Source organism: Phyllostomus discolor, chromosome 3 (assembly GCF_004126475.2).
Source record: "Phyllostomus discolor isolate MPI-MPIP mPhyDis1 chromosome 3, mPhyDis1.pri.v3, whole genome shotgun sequence".
Lineage (NCBI taxonomy): Eukaryota > Metazoa > Chordata > Mammalia > Chiroptera > Phyllostomidae > Phyllostomus > Phyllostomus discolor.
The window spans coordinates 37,609,967-37,626,213 of NC_040905.2; the positions used below are offsets into that span (position 1 = coordinate 37,609,967).

General features: G+C 37.1%; 2 protein-coding genes across 5 annotated transcripts in view; one reads left to right on the forward strand and one right to left on the reverse strand.

The window, feature by feature from the left end:
- The window catches only part of KIF2A (kinesin family member 2A), a 73,618-nt gene extending 70,690 nt beyond the window's left edge, over positions 1-2,928 (forward strand). Inside the window, exon 21 of one of the 4 annotated variants that reach the window (XM_036020324.1) lies at positions 1,245-1,330. In XM_036020324.1, coding sequence (XP_035876217.1) covers positions 1,245-1,330 — 86 coding nt within the window. Of the gene's footprint in view, positions 1-1,244 lie in introns of all 4 variants that reach the window. The other 3 variants (XM_028521277.2, XM_028521284.2, XM_028521292.2) reach the window with 3 other exon arrangements.
- On the reverse strand, positions 1,242-14,839 carry DIMT1 (DIMT1 rRNA methyltransferase and ribosome maturation factor). The gene is made up of 12 exons (XM_028521307.2): positions 14,595-14,839; positions 14,188-14,261; positions 12,802-12,888; positions 10,809-10,870; positions 10,633-10,726; positions 10,498-10,547; positions 9,319-9,442; positions 9,095-9,187; positions 8,163-8,227; positions 7,458-7,521; positions 6,295-6,401; positions 1,242-4,877 (listed from the first exon to the last, which is right to left on the reverse strand). The coding sequence occupies exons 1-12, from the start codon at positions 14,671-14,673 to the stop codon at positions 4,835-4,837; spliced, it is 942 nt and encodes a 313-aa protein (XP_028377108.1). The 5' UTR covers positions 14,674-14,839; the 3' UTR covers positions 1,242-4,834.
- Between the last annotated feature and the right edge of the window lie 1,408 nt (positions 14,840-16,247).

Here is a 16,247-nt window from a genome sequence, read left to right on the forward strand (position 1 = left end):
CTTTTATTTTTCATGTTCTTTATACTCAAGCCTGGATTTAAAGTGTTTTGATCATTTTTCTAATCTGCCATAATTCACAAATTTTATTCAGAAGATAGAGTGTAATGTATTCTATTTTTTTCTGTTAATCTGTAACATTCAATTTAGTTGATTTCCTTAATTTTCTCAGAATTCATGTATTTCAAGCATATCCATTACTTATCAGAAATTACTATCTAGATATTGTATTATTCAGTCCTTTCTTAGAAAACCAATGTTTTACTATCCAAAAATAATTTTGGTATTAATATAATAAGTTTGGGAGTTACTATATTAGCAGCCACCACATCCAGAATCCTTAAATTCCTTTTTAAATTTTAGAAAAGTCAACTTTAAAAAACATTGTAGTTTTGAAGAAGGGAAGGAAATTTATATCTTTTCTTAAGAAGGCCATTACCTCTGCATTATTACACATGTTAAGTTGGATATTATGTTGAGGGTTGCCTATGTATCGCGCAACTTGTCAGCATCCTGGTCGCCACGCCAGCTTTCACAATGAGAAATGTCTGTAGAAAGTATCAAATGTTCCCGGAGTGGAGTGGAGGGGCAGAAATCACACTGGTTGAGAAGCACTGTTATAGGAAGGTATCTCATCTTTATAGCTGGTATTTGCCTCTGCCAGTTTAATTACCTATTTTCTGTTCTTCCGTGACTCTGAATCAGTACATGGTCAATGGTATGATCGAACTCTAAGACCAAGAAAGGCATTATCCTGTAATCTCCCTTCCCTCTGCCTTTTACAATCCCTGATAAGGAAAGATGATATATATTCTTTTAATTCAAATTACTTTTTAAAAAAGGTAAAATAGTAATTGGGAACAGAAATTTTCTGACATTGAGAGATGTCTATTTTACAGTTTAATAACATTTATAGTTTTCCTTTTGGACATGACTGTGCATATTTTACATGTATAGCCTGTCTACATTCCAAAGGAATGTAAGTGAATTAAAATTGAACACTATAAAATGTGCCATACAACAGAAACCTATTGACAATAGGAAAAAAGCAGATATTTTCCAGGAGTTTATAATGAGACTGTCGGTATACTTGAACATTGTATTTATTACAGTTTTTGGACAAGAAAGAACGAAAAGAAAAATGTTAAGATTATGAAATAAGAGAGCTGACTTAATAGGACCCATAAAGTTGTATACCCGATTGCATGTAACATAATACTTACTTCCCGTTCTTTTCTTTTTCAAAGATAAAGTGAAATCTTTTCGTGCAGCTCTACAAGAAGAAGAACAGGCCAGCAAGCAAATCAACCCGAAGCGACCCCGTGCCCTTTAAATTGGCATTTGCTGCTAACGGATCCCTAGAACCCTCAGTTTTAACAACACAAGGTTCAGCTGTAAGGGCCATTTGAGAGTTGGGAATGTAAAGTGTCTGTGGGAAATGTCTCGTCCCTTTGCCTGAATGACATTTCAGTTTTGTGAAACACAACATTGTCTACAAAATGCTTCTAGTTCAGGAGGCACAGCCAAGATTTGGGGATGGTGAAGCATTTTGTTTCATTTACCCAAATAGTGATTTACTTTTAGAGATCCCTGCCAACTTTATTTTCTGTATGATGAAGTAAGATTGTGGACTTGATCCAAGGGTGAATAATAGGGGGCAGCCACCGCATTTCCTAACTCAGTTCAATTTCCGTAGCAAGACTGAGCAGTTTTAAATTCTTTGCGTGCATGCATACCTCATATGTGATTGTACATACCTTGCCCACTCCTAGAGACAGCTGTGCTCACCTATTCCTGCTTTGTGCCTTGACTAAGGCTATTAACCCTAAATTTCTGAAGCACAGCCAAGTTAAATTACATTCCTTATTTGTCCTTGTAAATTACCTTTATTGTGTGTACATTTTTACTGTATTTGAGACATTTTTTGTGTGTTACTAGTTAATTTTGCAGGATGTGCCATATTATTGAATGGAACTAAAGTCTGTGACAGTGGACATAGCTGCTGGACCACTCCATCTTATATGTAAAGAAATCTGGAATTATGATTTTAAAACATATAACATGTGGATATAATTTTCTTAGCATTTTCTTTGTAAAGAACTAAAATATAAACTAGTTGGTGTATAATAAAAAGTAATGAAATTCTGAGAAGAGTTTTATCTTAGGATAATACATATATATGCAGTGTGTTCCAGTGTGTTATTAACAAGACTAATAGTGCAATTTGCTCCTTACCAACACCATTACTTAAGTTGAAGTGTCCATTAGCACCCTAAAATGTATCTTTTAAATGTACTGGTAAAGGAAATTGGCTTTTGATGCATGGCCATTTACATAATACATTGAAAGTAGTCCATAATAGAACTGTTAGTTTAAGCCAAGTGTAGACAGTATGTAACTCCCTTGAAAAAGAATTAAGCTAAAAAGAGTTGACTTCGCCTTAAAAGGCAGATCTCTAATCCAAGCTCCATCTGTTACCTAACGTGTGATGTCTCACCGTTACTTGATGAGAATCACCAGATTCTCACCAACAAATTGGTCTAGGGGTATGCTACTTTTTAAATGGTAGCACTTATTTTTACAGATTGCTACTCCAAGGAAGAAAACTGGCCACTTTTCATGTAAATATTTTGTTAAACAATTTATATATCTCTCTAGGAGGTTTCTCTCAGTTTCCTAGGGGAGTCCAGGAGCAGGTTAGCAGCAACAAAAAAATCTCCCAAGAGTACCTACTAGCTCATTCATATGGGCCAAAGGGAAACTATGAATAGAGTCACACGAGCCAGATTCCCTACTTCACTTCATAGAACTCAGAGGGTAGTTGTGGGAAATCCTAACACCATGGTGAAATGCTCCTCTGTAAACTTGAAATCTAGAACAAATGTAGATTTTCACAATGTGCTTATTAATAAATGGAATCTATGGAATGAGTTTAGAGATAATTTTTTTTTCAATATAATCACCTTTGTTTTGGAAGGGACTCAGGTTTTCTTGCAGCTCTAAGATATGTTCTATTTGTGTTTATTTCAAAGAGAAGAGTAATAATGGAGAACTGTTACTACTGACCTTGCCGAGTCCGTTTATAAAGGTAGTCTTTGAGCCTAACCAACCTCCAAAGGGCAATAAAAAGATGTGAGCTTGTTCATTGTAAAGCACAACAGGTTAGTCTTTATTGTTTAAAATAGATGGGTTAGACCTCTAGAAGGTCCCTTTAGATCCAAATTTGCTGCCTTATCCTGTAATGGCTTCATTCTGACCAGTAATCAAGGTATATATAAACAGTCAGTTACTAGCAAAGATCTTGGTGGTGTAATACAGTCCTTCAGCTTTACAGATGGGAAAACTAGAGGTCAAAAAAGGGACAAACTCAGCAGTTACTAGGGTGGAGAGGAAAAGCTGAATTAAATCTTAAAAATTTCCTGTAAGAAGAGATAATACAAGGGAATTTTGAGAAATAGTTTTGTGATATTTTTAAAAACCTACTCTTAAGTATATTTAATATTTATATAGCAAAAGTAGCTTGATGTGGCTATTTAAGAAATAATTTGTTGGATCTGGATTAAACAAATATTCTTTACCTTCTCAGTCTTGAAAACTGATATCACTATTAATAAGTAGCTAAGAACATACAATATTTTCATTGTATAGAGATATTTTAATATATCACTTTGAAGTCATATTTAAAAAAAAATCTGTTTAGGTAAACGACTTCCCTTCTAGGTTTACTCAGTATACTTTTGTTAAAATACTTTGGAAACACTCCTTCTGTTAAGTTAGGCATAAAGAAAGCCAAATATCAATGAAGATACTTTTATTTCCTTATATAAATAAAATAACGTGTAATTCTTTAACAAAGGGCATTAACAATTAGTATATTGGTAATGACTAAAACATAGTAGCTAATTAAGACTTGGTTATGACATCTATTGAAATTCTCAACCATACATTTCAGAAATACCTTAAAATAATCATCCAGAAGTTAGAGATATACTTGTAGGAAAATGACTGGTTGAGGTTTTTTGCTTGTTTTGAAGTCGAAGGGCAGACATTTTAAATTTTACATCGTTTTGATTTACAAAACCTTTGGAAACTTTCATTAAACCTATGACTATCTCCCCAAGAAAAAAAATCGTATCATCTTATATTTCATTTCGCACTGTAGTTGAGCCTCCTCATTTACAGGAATCGTGCTCAGAAGTAGTATGTCTGGCACCACATGGCCTCAGTAGCTGACACAAGCTTTCGCAGAGCCCCTGCGTATATGCTGATGTTACAGGCTAGCTAAAGAGGTAAGCAATCAAAGAAGTTGTGTAGGGTAAGCAAAACAAAATTAAAGCAGTTTAAGAAAACTGTTTTTGCTATACACAAGAACAACAAGGAAGTGGTATGGTGGGCATGTGACTCAGTTAAGCGTATTTTAACTTACACCTGAGGGATAAAGACCTAAAGAGCTGAAAGTCTAAAGAGGTCCTCACAGTAATATATACCACAGAAAGTAGAAAAGTAACATCTTCATAAAATAACCTGTTAGAAATGGTAAATTTAAGGGTAAAGTTGTGCGTGTCTGCGGCTCTTGAACTTGAAGATAATTGTGTATAGATTGGCTTCTGGCCTATGTAAGATACTAAAAACAAACCCAAACCAAAAAAATTTGGGTACTTAAACTGACTTACTTAACTACCTTAGAAATGCAGAGTAATAACTGGTAACAACAGTAGTATTAAATAAAAAATTGTCACAGTGTCCCAATGGAGGAAAAGCATCCTTCAGCTTCTCAAATTATTAAAAACATACAGTTCCAGTTTCTTTTGAGTTTGAAAAATTCTGTCTTCCAGGCCTAAGAAAAATGGATACCTTCTGCATTGAATCCATGTAGTAATCTGAAAAAAGAAACCAAAATGAGATGGTATTAGAAAGCTCATTTGTAGCACATGACTGCATATAGTTCCCATACTATGAATTCTAAAACACAGACACATCAGCAAACTTCTGAAGCTTACCCACAACTAACACTAGTCATCAAAGGCACGTTATTCATCAACAAAATTTATAAGATATATATTGGTTAAGACTACATTTTTGGTGCTTTTGTCATAGCCTGTGTCTTGAATTTACCTCTTACTATCCCAGACCTAAGAGGTCATTAGTACTTGTTTCAACATGGTAAGGGAACAAGAACCTATTTGGAATTAGGGACAGAAGACAGATGAAGAGCTAATTATGTGTGTCTGTTCTTCCTCTGAGCTCACTGTTACCCAAGTTCAAATCTGTATACCTATATACTTAGATCCTAGTTAGCAAACTACATATGCTTACAAGCCGTGAAGAAATTTGGTGAGAATGAAAGGAATTAAGATGAAATATTTCTATTTAGACCTGAGATTATTTTTAGGATGACTCGTAAGGATAGGTCAAGATTGGTTAAAATGTCTTAAAAAAGATAGGCACTTAAATATTTAACTCCTAGGATTTAACATCTAACAAAGAGGAGTATTACTAACCTGTCAATTACATAGAACTGTTTCCAGCTTAGAAAAGTGAAACCTTTTAATGACTTCTGTAACAAGCTACCCTCATTCTTTATTCAGTCCCTAGAATATGGAAGCTTTAAAAATGAATTAGCTAAAATGGCAAAAACTTCTGCAGTAATTGGTAGTTTGTCAGTTAGGAAATCAGTGTTAAGTGATTAAAAACAGTGAGTACAGGTTAATAATTACCTGGGTAATTGAAGCCTTACCCTGCTTTCATGAGAATTACTTGTATAATTCAAGGGAAACAAATTGGTGTACACTGCCCAGATAATTACAAAACAAGTAAAACAAATAACACTATCACTAAACCAGTTAGAAATGATAACCAGGTATGTTTGTAACTGAAACTATTTTATGCCTAGCGTCTATTTAACAATAGCTATACCCAATAAAAAATAACTAGAAGTCCAACTACAAGTATTTTAATCCTGCCTCACAAGCTGTGTGAAGAGACAAACTATTATAGACGATGAATGGAGTTAGGGGAGGGGGTCAGAGGAGAGGAGCACACACACCACAACACACACAGACTTAGAGGCTATCTCCAGGCTAGGACTGTTATTTACTACTGTTCTTAAAGAACACGTTCATTCCGCTGCAGCTAACTAGCCTCCATCTTCTACACCAGACACTGTTCTGTGCCATGGAAGTGCTATGCAATAACTCCCAGGTAGCACCTCACACCACTTAAAAGCCTTTAAGTTTCTAATCTGAAGGTGTCACAGTGAAGAAGTGTAAACACGTAGGAAAAGAAAAATGTAATTACCTGATAAAGTCATCTATGTCCATGGAGCGGGCCCGCTTGTCGCTGAAACCTGTGCTGGTTAGGATCTTCTGTATTTTATCTGCTATGCTGAAATCTTCTGGTATTATCTATCAAGATTCAGAATAAATGAACAACGTATCTTTAATGAAGTCACCTTGACTCTTTTTTCTGTAGTTCAGTAAGTGATAAAGTAGTTACCATCTGTCCTTGACAGTTTAGAAAGCCTATTTGTGCAGATAAAACTTGGATCTCTAAGTGATCTTCAGCATATACCAAATACTTAGAAGACCTTGAATTAATTAATCAAGTATATTGCCCTCTTTCTTAAATATTCTATCAGTTTTGGGCTTCACAAAGTATTCTGTAACAAAATAATTACAGCTGTAAATGAAATTTTGAAGCAGTTCTTACTCCTTTAAAATAACTCTTTTTCTTGGCACAAATCTTATATACCAGCTTAATTTTTCTCTAAGAGATGGCCTCTCTAACCCTTAAGGCATATTAAATATATCATACTTCACCTTTTTCATCCAAAGATTTTTTTTCATCTAGCTTATTATTTTCTTAGGCAATGTTGAATGACTTAATCCATAAAAGAAAATGGAGGTAGCAATGTGATATAGTAAACCATCTGAGTCCAAAAACAGAAGGAAATTTGCTTTTATCTATCTGCCCTGCTTAACTAATTTGAAAGAACTAGTAAGTTACCACATGGCCACTACATGTGGACATGTGTATGTGTGCTCACAGACACAAAACTGGTTAAAGAAAAGGCCACATTGATGATGAAGAGGCATGAAGCTCACAACCAGAAATCCAGTCAGTCTATATTTTAATCAATATCCAGGTATTAAAAAGTTACTGAGAAACATAATTTTATAATTGCTATATGAGCAACAAACAAGGGATGGTCACAATTATTTTAAGCTGAGCAAGCTGCACATGCCTAGACCTCTGAGGAAATGATTCAGTTGAATCTATGGCTAAAAGAACTATCAGTGGTTAAAGAAGACAGTGGAATAATGGAGGTTGCTTAGACTTGTTCCACAGAATATACATCTTTGGAGTATAAAAAATTAAAGAATCTTTTAATGATAGATAAAAAAAATAAGGACATTTTAAAACTCAATAAATCATTGAAATCACGAACACCTTATACTTACGGTATTATGGACTGAACAGTGAATTCTGTAGTTTTTTTCCAGTAGCTGCTGTACTGCACTTGACCTGTAGCATAAATGACATCACTATTATTATCATAAAATTAGAGATTATTAATAATTTCCTTTCCATTTATGGTAAGATTAAATCTATGTTTCACATGGTGAAATAAACTAAAAAAGGTGTTGAATACTTAAACTTACAAAATAATTACAAACTACATAGTTAACATTTTAAAAGTAACGTCCTAATGAACATCTCAAATTTTTAAGGAAATTCTAGACTCTCCACAAAACATCACCACACACACACAAAATCTAAAATTACGGCTTTCACCTCTTTTACCCTTAGGCCCCAAAATCTTGTTACATTTTCCTAGTTAATAAAATTAAATGAATCGAATGCAAATGTGGAAGGGGTTCGTCGTCATGCCGTTTTTCCAGGGAAAGACTAGGCAGATGTGTGGTCATTTTTTTTCCTGTTTTACAAAAAAAAAAAACCTGATCTAATTCCCTACTCCAGGAACTTTCTTCATTCAATTCTCCTGCCTCCCAAAGTACAAAGTCAGTTAGAAAAGTGAAGTGCGTCCGGACGTGGACAGTTGTTATGCTCAGGCGATCTGTTGAGGGAGAGGACCCGGCCCCAGGAGCGAGCACGGTGTCGGGAGCACAGGTCCGGAGCACTCTCTAAATGAGTGGAACACTTACTTAAATGCAGCAGACAGTGTCTTGTTTTTCCGAACAAAGGTGATCCTTACCAGGCCATCCCATTCCTGAAACAGATGGATATTTTCTTAGAAAACATCAAACTTTTTTTCTAGGGCTGAGAGATACTATTTTGTCTGTTAATATAATATATAAAACTGGAAGCAACCTTCTAGAGTGATAATGTTGTCTATCTTGATTTGGCTGACACATATGCAAAAGTAAGATGTATACTGGTTTGAACTTTCGTACACCTTACTGAATATTTTATCCTCAATTCTAAAAATCAGAAAAAATACATAACTGTTCCACATCTGAACAAAAAACAATGTGGCATTTTGGCACCTAAAGGCCATCTGTCATATGGCCTTTTCAAAACACATGACTCAGAACAAACATGATTTAGAATGTATCCTGGGCAACATACCTAACCTCCTTGGAAAGGGTAACTGACAAAGCACTCCATTTACCACCAGTTATTGACAACAAAAGCAATCACGTTTTTATTCAAAGTGATTGCAATAAGGCTTTACATCAGGTGAACGGGTTTCCTTCTCTTTTTAAATAGCAAAAGCAAGAATTCTGATTAAAAAGTGTTACCCATAATACTACTCTAACAACTATTTTCACTTTATCGTGTTTTCCAAGTCTTATTCAAATAGAGACATGTTTTCTGCAGCTATAATCTTTAGGAAAATGCAACAGCATTCTAATCCTTTTCCCATTTGCAAACATTTTCTGTGTACTTTTGTGGTCTTCACAACTATCTTGACTCAAATTATTCCCTCTACTCCATCAGAGGGATGCATCATAATTAACATTTTCCAGTGAGGATATTTAGGTTGAATCAGTATTTTTCTGCTGCTATAGACACACATCTTCCACTTTGGACATTTTTTCCCTCTTTATTGAATGACCTAGTATTTTAACCTCACCTGAAAATTGATAGGTGGCGGTGGATTCTTAGGTTCTATTCTTACAACACTGGATTCCACCTTTGGTGGTGGTCTGAAGTTATTCTTGCCAACCTGTTAACCAGAAAATGTTTAGGTAGTTCTCTCAAAAATAACTAAGTAATCAAGCACACTCTCCTCACAGAAGACACACCCAAATGCTCAAGGATGAGTTAAGTCACAGTATTTCAATAACCATCACTTACTTTCATTAAATGGTCCACACGTGCTAACAGTTGTGTATTAATTGAGAGTCTGCAGTACAACTTATCTCCAGGTTTTGCAACCAGTCGGAGAGCAAATTCTCTTTGAAACATAAGTATTGCACATCTAAAAAGACAGCAGAAAGGAACATGGAAAATGGTTACTTTCAGGTATAAATGTGTTTGCGTGTCGACAGGTTTTCTGGGGCAGGAAACAGAGCAAAACAGTATCTACAGTTCATGGTAATTAGTCTAGCTGGTGAGAAAGTAGGAGGATACTCAGCCTTAGCTTCATTACCACAACATGATCAGTTGGCTTTTTCATTTTATAATGGCTGCACCTCTCACCCTTTGGTAATGTAAGCCCTCAATGATCAGACGAGAAAGTATTTCAGATCAGCACTAGTCTATATCACCATTCTAGGAAAACAAAACTCAAACAAAATTGGCTCAGTAGACAAATTCCCTGCAGGGGTAACAAACACCTTCACAGAAGAGCTGAAGAAGGTTATGAAATCAGTGTTGTCCAGATTAAGGAATGTGGGTTTTTGTTGTTTTTTTTTAACTCAGCAAGCAATGGGAAGACTTTCAGAGGCTCTTAAACATAAGATTATCTTCAAAGCTGGGATTTGACTTTCAAACTTTTTTGACTATAAGTCACACTAATAAATACATTTGATATTGCAACCTAGGTAACACAAAAAAACTTTTGTAAAACTATAATCACCTGGGTCACATGTACTTAATATCCTTAGATATGTTCTATTCCGTGACATTTAAAAAAAAACAAATTGTGACCCACTGAGTTTATTTTATAAACACTCAGGGGTTTTTGACTTGCAGTTTGAAAGCAACTGGTTTGGACTATACTGGAGACACCTTAGGAGGCCACTGCAATTGTGCAGACATAAGGCAATGAAAAGTGTAACCTGAGTTAATGGCAAGGGGATGAGAAACTAGGGAAAGGCCCTCTGGTCTCAGAAGCAGGACTGACACCACACTTCCCCAAATAACTGTCAACTGAAAAAAGAGAGACCTCCACACAAATGGATATTTTCTACAAAAACAAATTGTCCAGTAGTTTTTCAGTTGAACTAAGTTTCATCTTTGGCTGTGTGTGTTCATGGCCTAAACTGTCAATCTTTCTAAGATTTGGCAGTCACTTTGGTAGTTGCCACAAACCTGAAAAAAGGCCGGTGCAGCAACAGCTTGAAGACAAAAGGAGAAGAGATCTGTAAGAGAATTAACTGGTTATTTCTGGGAAAGACACACCAGAGAAACATTTAATATAATGTTCCTGACAATTTGAAGACATACCTGGTAAGGCAAATTTGCCACACACGCATCAAAGAATGGCAAATCGGTTTTCAACACGTCACCCACCATTACTTGCAGTTTGCTGGCCAGAGGTCTGATAAAAACAAGAACATAATTAAAAAAGAATATTGTTTCATGAGACTGAAATGCACTTTAATTCTATTATGAATACTCACGTGCCCTGAACTCTTTTGTGAAGTTCAGCTACTAGCCTTGGGTCAAGTTCACAGGCAATTACCTCAATTGAGAAAAAAAAAATTTTTTTAGAGTGATTATGGAGTATAAAACTTTTCTTATCTCAATAGTAAACCTTATAGGATTTATATGAATGAAACTTCTTTTCCCCAATTCTATCATCAATATTCCTTCAATTGTTCTCTACCACTTCAAACAAAAAACACCACCCAGAAATGTGGTAACCTAGAGAGTTTGACCCAAATAATTGACAGAATTATCATGTTCATCAGGCTCTGTGGTTTGGAACTGAAGATGAAAAAATATACAAGAAGTCTGTGTAGCAAATGTTCTAGACATGTAGATGTCTTGTATGCAGAAGCATTCAAGACAACTTCTGCTAGAATGAGTACATCATTTCTCTTACCTATTAAGTCCATAGTAAACACAATAGATAATTTCTGAAGCAAATGTAAAGCGATACGAGGTAATGTTGAAATTGTAATTTTAATGCACTATCAGCTGAGGTTTCATGTCTTGCAGGAAGACCATGTCTACGGAATAGATATATGTGCTGCTTAGTCTGTCTGTCTCTCAGTTCCTCTCTCCAGCCTTCCCTGTGCCCCATAGAGTGATGCAGACCAGCTCCCTTGCCCTTTGACTTCTGGTTGGGATTAGCCAGTGAGAGGAACCGGCATCACAGGGCACAAGGACAGAGGCTGAGTTTTTCCTAAGGCCTGCCCATGCCTTGCAGGTGTTCTGACAATGGCCTCTGTTCATTGGCTCAGTAACACAGTTCCCTCCTCTTGCCCCTTGAGTCCTGTGAATGGTAACTGTTACCTGCTGTTGCTAGTCCCTGAGTCTTTCACTAATGCTTACTGGTTCCTTTTAACCCCATTCCCACTATTACAAAAATATCAACTTGTAAGTAGTCTCTTCATTAAACTCTCTTCAAATAAGTGCTTTAAAATGAGCTACCTGCTTCCACCAGAGGACACAACAATGGTTCCATCTAATTGGACACTGGGTCAGCCATGAGACAAAGAAGGTACCAGCAGCAGCCGGGTGGCACCCTAAACTCAGGGGCCTGTGCTGCAGCTCTTCAGATCTCCTCCAAAGTTCTAGGTTCTGATAACTCCAACCTTCTTACTTGCTTCTCTGAGCCCAGAGATGATAGCTGCTCTTTGCAATTATTAATCTTGGAATGCCTCAAAGCTCTCATTTTATTCTTTTAGTCCTGTAACAACCATGTAACCAATTCCTATATTAATTTTCCTGTACTGAAATATCTAATGTGGTTTCTCTTCTCCTGATTGATATAATCTCATATTTTCTTTTAATCCATTTTTATTTTTTTAAAGCTGTTATTTATTTTTAGAGAAAGAGGAAGGGAGGGAGGAAAAGAGGGAGAGGAACATCACTGTGAGAGACAAACATGGACTGGCTGCCTCTTGCACGTGCCCCAACGAGGGACTGAACCTGCACCCACACACGTGCCCTGACCGGAATACAACTAGTGACATTCTGTTTTGCGGGATGACACCCAACCAACTGAGCCACACCGGTATGGGCTCTTTTAATCCATTTTTAAAAATTAAGATATATTTAACATATAATGCTATATTAGTTTCAGATATACAATATAAATATACTCCAAGATAAGTCTAATTAACATCCATCACCACACAGTTACAAATTTTTCGTTTTATGATGAGAACTTGTAAGATCTCTTAGCAACTTTCAAATATACAGTCCAGTATTGTTAACTATAGTCACCATGCTGTCCCTTACATTCCCAGGTATTTTATAACTAGAAGCCTTTTGACTATCTTTACCCATTTCACCCATATTTTCTCAGGTAAAGTTTCTAGCAAAAGATCAAGAATTACTGTTAAAATAACAGCAATTAAAAGATATATAATATATATATATTTGTAAACCACCTGAGCTTACTCACATAGTCATTTCTGATATCAAACATGAAATCCTTTTTACCTTTTTTGCCTTTTCTAGCAACTTAACAGTCATATTGCCAGTGCCAGGTCCAACTTCCAGCACCACATCAGTTGGTCGTAAGGCAGCCTGCAAATAAAACCACCAAACCACTACTTTAGCTTCTCTGGCACAACTGAACACATAACTTATTTTACATCTGAATATCTTTGCTAGAAAGCGCTCAGTGAATAGATTTTATTTTAACTCCATTTTTAGGAATTCCTTAATAATCTCTATGCTTAACAAAATTATCAAACATTTCGTGCAAATGGAAAACTGACACCTATCCTAACTTGGGGCAACTTTAGGAGTCAGAAAAGCAGAACAGCCCTAGCTGGCTAGTTCTACTGGCTAGAACATTGTCAGATACACCAAGGTTGTGAGTTTGATCTGGGTCAGGGTACATACAAGAATCAACCAATGAGTGCGAAGTTGGGTGGAACAACACATCAGTATTTCTCTATCTCTTTCTAAATCAAGGAATAAATTTAAATTTTTTTTAAAAGAAAGCAGAACAGCAGTTTTTTCTGGGATTGGCATTCTACTTTCTACCTTGAAAATGACTTCAATAGCATCTTGTTACCAACTCTGTAATTAATAAGTTTAAACTGGAAAGGACTCTATATAATGACCTTGCCTGAGAATCATAGCATGCTGTACCAGGATTTCTCAAGTCTCAACCCATGTATGTTTTCAGGGATGTAGGAGTAACCAGAAATTGTACACAGCTACGGTATTCTGGGTCCACAGCTATTATCCATGAACCAAAAATGTTAAAAAGCTAGGCCTACACTCATTTTGTAAATAACAGAAAGTCCAGATGAAATCCTTTAATTGTGTAATGTCCTTTCTACAACTCCAGGATTCCTCCTTTGCAGCCATAAAAGTAATCTGCACCTCCTATATTTCATGTCCTAGCAACCAATCGTCCATAACAATATGGGAACATCAGTACCCCATACAGGAAGAATACACCAAAGAGTTTATATGTGTAACAGGATTATATAAGTTTCCTTGGGTGGGGGGGAATACAATTCCTAAGATGCGAGTTTAGACATATCTTTAGGCTCTGGAGTAAATAAAAACTAATAGTCATAGATGATGCCTAGAAAAAAGTCATTGGGGAATAATAATAATCTGGAATTAAATGTCCACCTACAAAGTAAATAACCTATAGAAAGAAAAAGAAGTTGGGGCCAGTAGAAACCCAGACCCACAGAATGACGCAAATCATGGCAAAGACAGTTTGTGAAACCTACACAATTCTTCAGTTAATTCACCAAGTCTTTATGGAGCATCTATTTTGTGCTAGGCATTCTCTCAGTGCTTAAATATTCCTAATAATAATTACCCAATAACTACCTCCTTTCCCTTTTCCACACCCACCTTATCGATAATGCTGTTGACAATGAGAGGATTTTTCAAAATGTGCTGCCCTATCCCTGTGTTGAACATGAGTCCTGAAAGAAAACATGAAACAGCCTTAATTTCCCAACTAAAATTCGATAGGTATTAGACCGTCCCAGATAAGAAAAAGCAGGTTGGTGGACAAGAAGCATCAACGTCATACTTGGAGCCGGGACTGACACACTAAATCCATCCTTTTTCTGGAAAAGAAGCCAGAGACAGCGAGCAGGGCCCACAGCCGACGCCCCGAAATCCCCAGACCTGCGCGCTCCAGGAGCACGGGTCCTGTCCGGCTTCACTGCCCTGGCCTAGAACTCCGTCCGCGCCCCAGGTTTGGTCCTGGCAGAAAACCCAATCCGACCTCAGCTCCCGCCTGGCTGACTCACCTCCAGCACTCTTCAGCTCGCGACGCTGTAGCAGACGATCGCGGCGGCGGCCGCTCGCCCCTGACTTGATCTTCGGCATCTTCGTTGCCAGCCGACCCAAAAGTCCTGAAAGTCTGGGAGGACTAAAGCTGGCCACTCAAGTCTCCGCACCACGTGGGTCTCGGGGCCCGCACCAACCACACCGCTCACAGCTCGGTAGGGTAGGTGAGCGGGGGAGGAACCGCCCCTAGTTCTCTCTGGGCTCCGCCCCCAGGAAAAGGACCCGCCTTGGAGCCCAATGGCCTCCGGGCATTGTAGTCACGAGCTAGAGCTTTGGGAGCCTACAAATCCCAGAAGACACCGCGATACCAATTCTGGAAGTTTGGATTAGCCAGTTTGGAAATGGGGTGTGGCCTGTCTCAATGCACACAATTAACTAGGTTTTGGTCTAGTACTCTCGAGTTTGTAGAGGAGGTTTAAGGTATATAATGCGATTATATCTTTGGGATTCTTTATCAGGCCAGGTTTTGGGATCACTGATGTCCGAAGGTTCCTTTCTGTCACGTATTTCGCTCCCGTTTCCCAGCACATGTTGGAGTGGGAAACCCAGGAGCTTGGGGCGAGGTGTTTCCTGCTTTAAGGGAGTGAGTTCTCTGCTTCTTGCGTTGTGGCAAGTAATTTCGAGAATGTAGTAAGTGTCTAGTTCCACTATAGCTGCTAGTTGCTTCACTTCCTTTTGTGCCACGCCATTCTCCCTAAGCGTTTTATTGAGCTCCAGATGTTTATTAAATACTGCTTGGTGGTGGAGATTCAAAGTTAAATAGGAAACTGCTCTTCTCAAAGTTTATTCCATCGAGAAACAAACAAACAAAAAATCCTAAATTCAGTACATGTGGTCGTTGGTATGCAGTAAGTATTGTGATGTGCCAGTGTATCCCACCATATAAGCTCATGAGTACAAACAAGGTCAATGTCTGTTTTGCCTGCCTGAGTAGAGGCTTCAGTTTTTAATATTTCTGTGCGTAACCTATTTTCTTGAAGACGTTTTTTCTGTCATTACCAAAGCTGACTCTTCCCTGTGCAATTAATTGCGTATATTCCTAGGCCTTGGCCTTTCTTTGCTGTAATTTTAACTCAAGAGAAGATTCATATACCCTAGTAGCATCTTCAACTACCTATTTCATTCTGGAGAATCTAGTGTGCCAGCCCCTGTGTCAAATGTTAGGAATAAAAAGATGAACATGACACGATCCCCGCTTTTAAAGACTCTCCTGTCAAGATGGAGACACGCAAATAATTGCAATAATAGAAACATTTCCTCATCACTTAGGTGCCAGGTGCTTTAGTTACATTATCTCATTTAACACTTTCAATTCTCTGAAATAGGTCTTATGTCCATTTGACAGATGAAATAAATGAAGGACAAATTTAATACCTTGCTAAAGATCATACAGTAAAGATGACAGCCTCGTCTTGAACCTAGGTCTATATTCCAAAGACTGCTTTTAAAAATGTATGATCATAGCACTATGGTTAGTACGTAAAGAAATTGGGGGACATTTTCAAAATAAAATATCTGAGCCAGTCTTTATTTTATTTTTTATATACAGTGTTCCCTTTTTTAAAAGAGGTTTTTAAATATATATGTTTTTATTTTTCTGAGCTGAGTCTTTA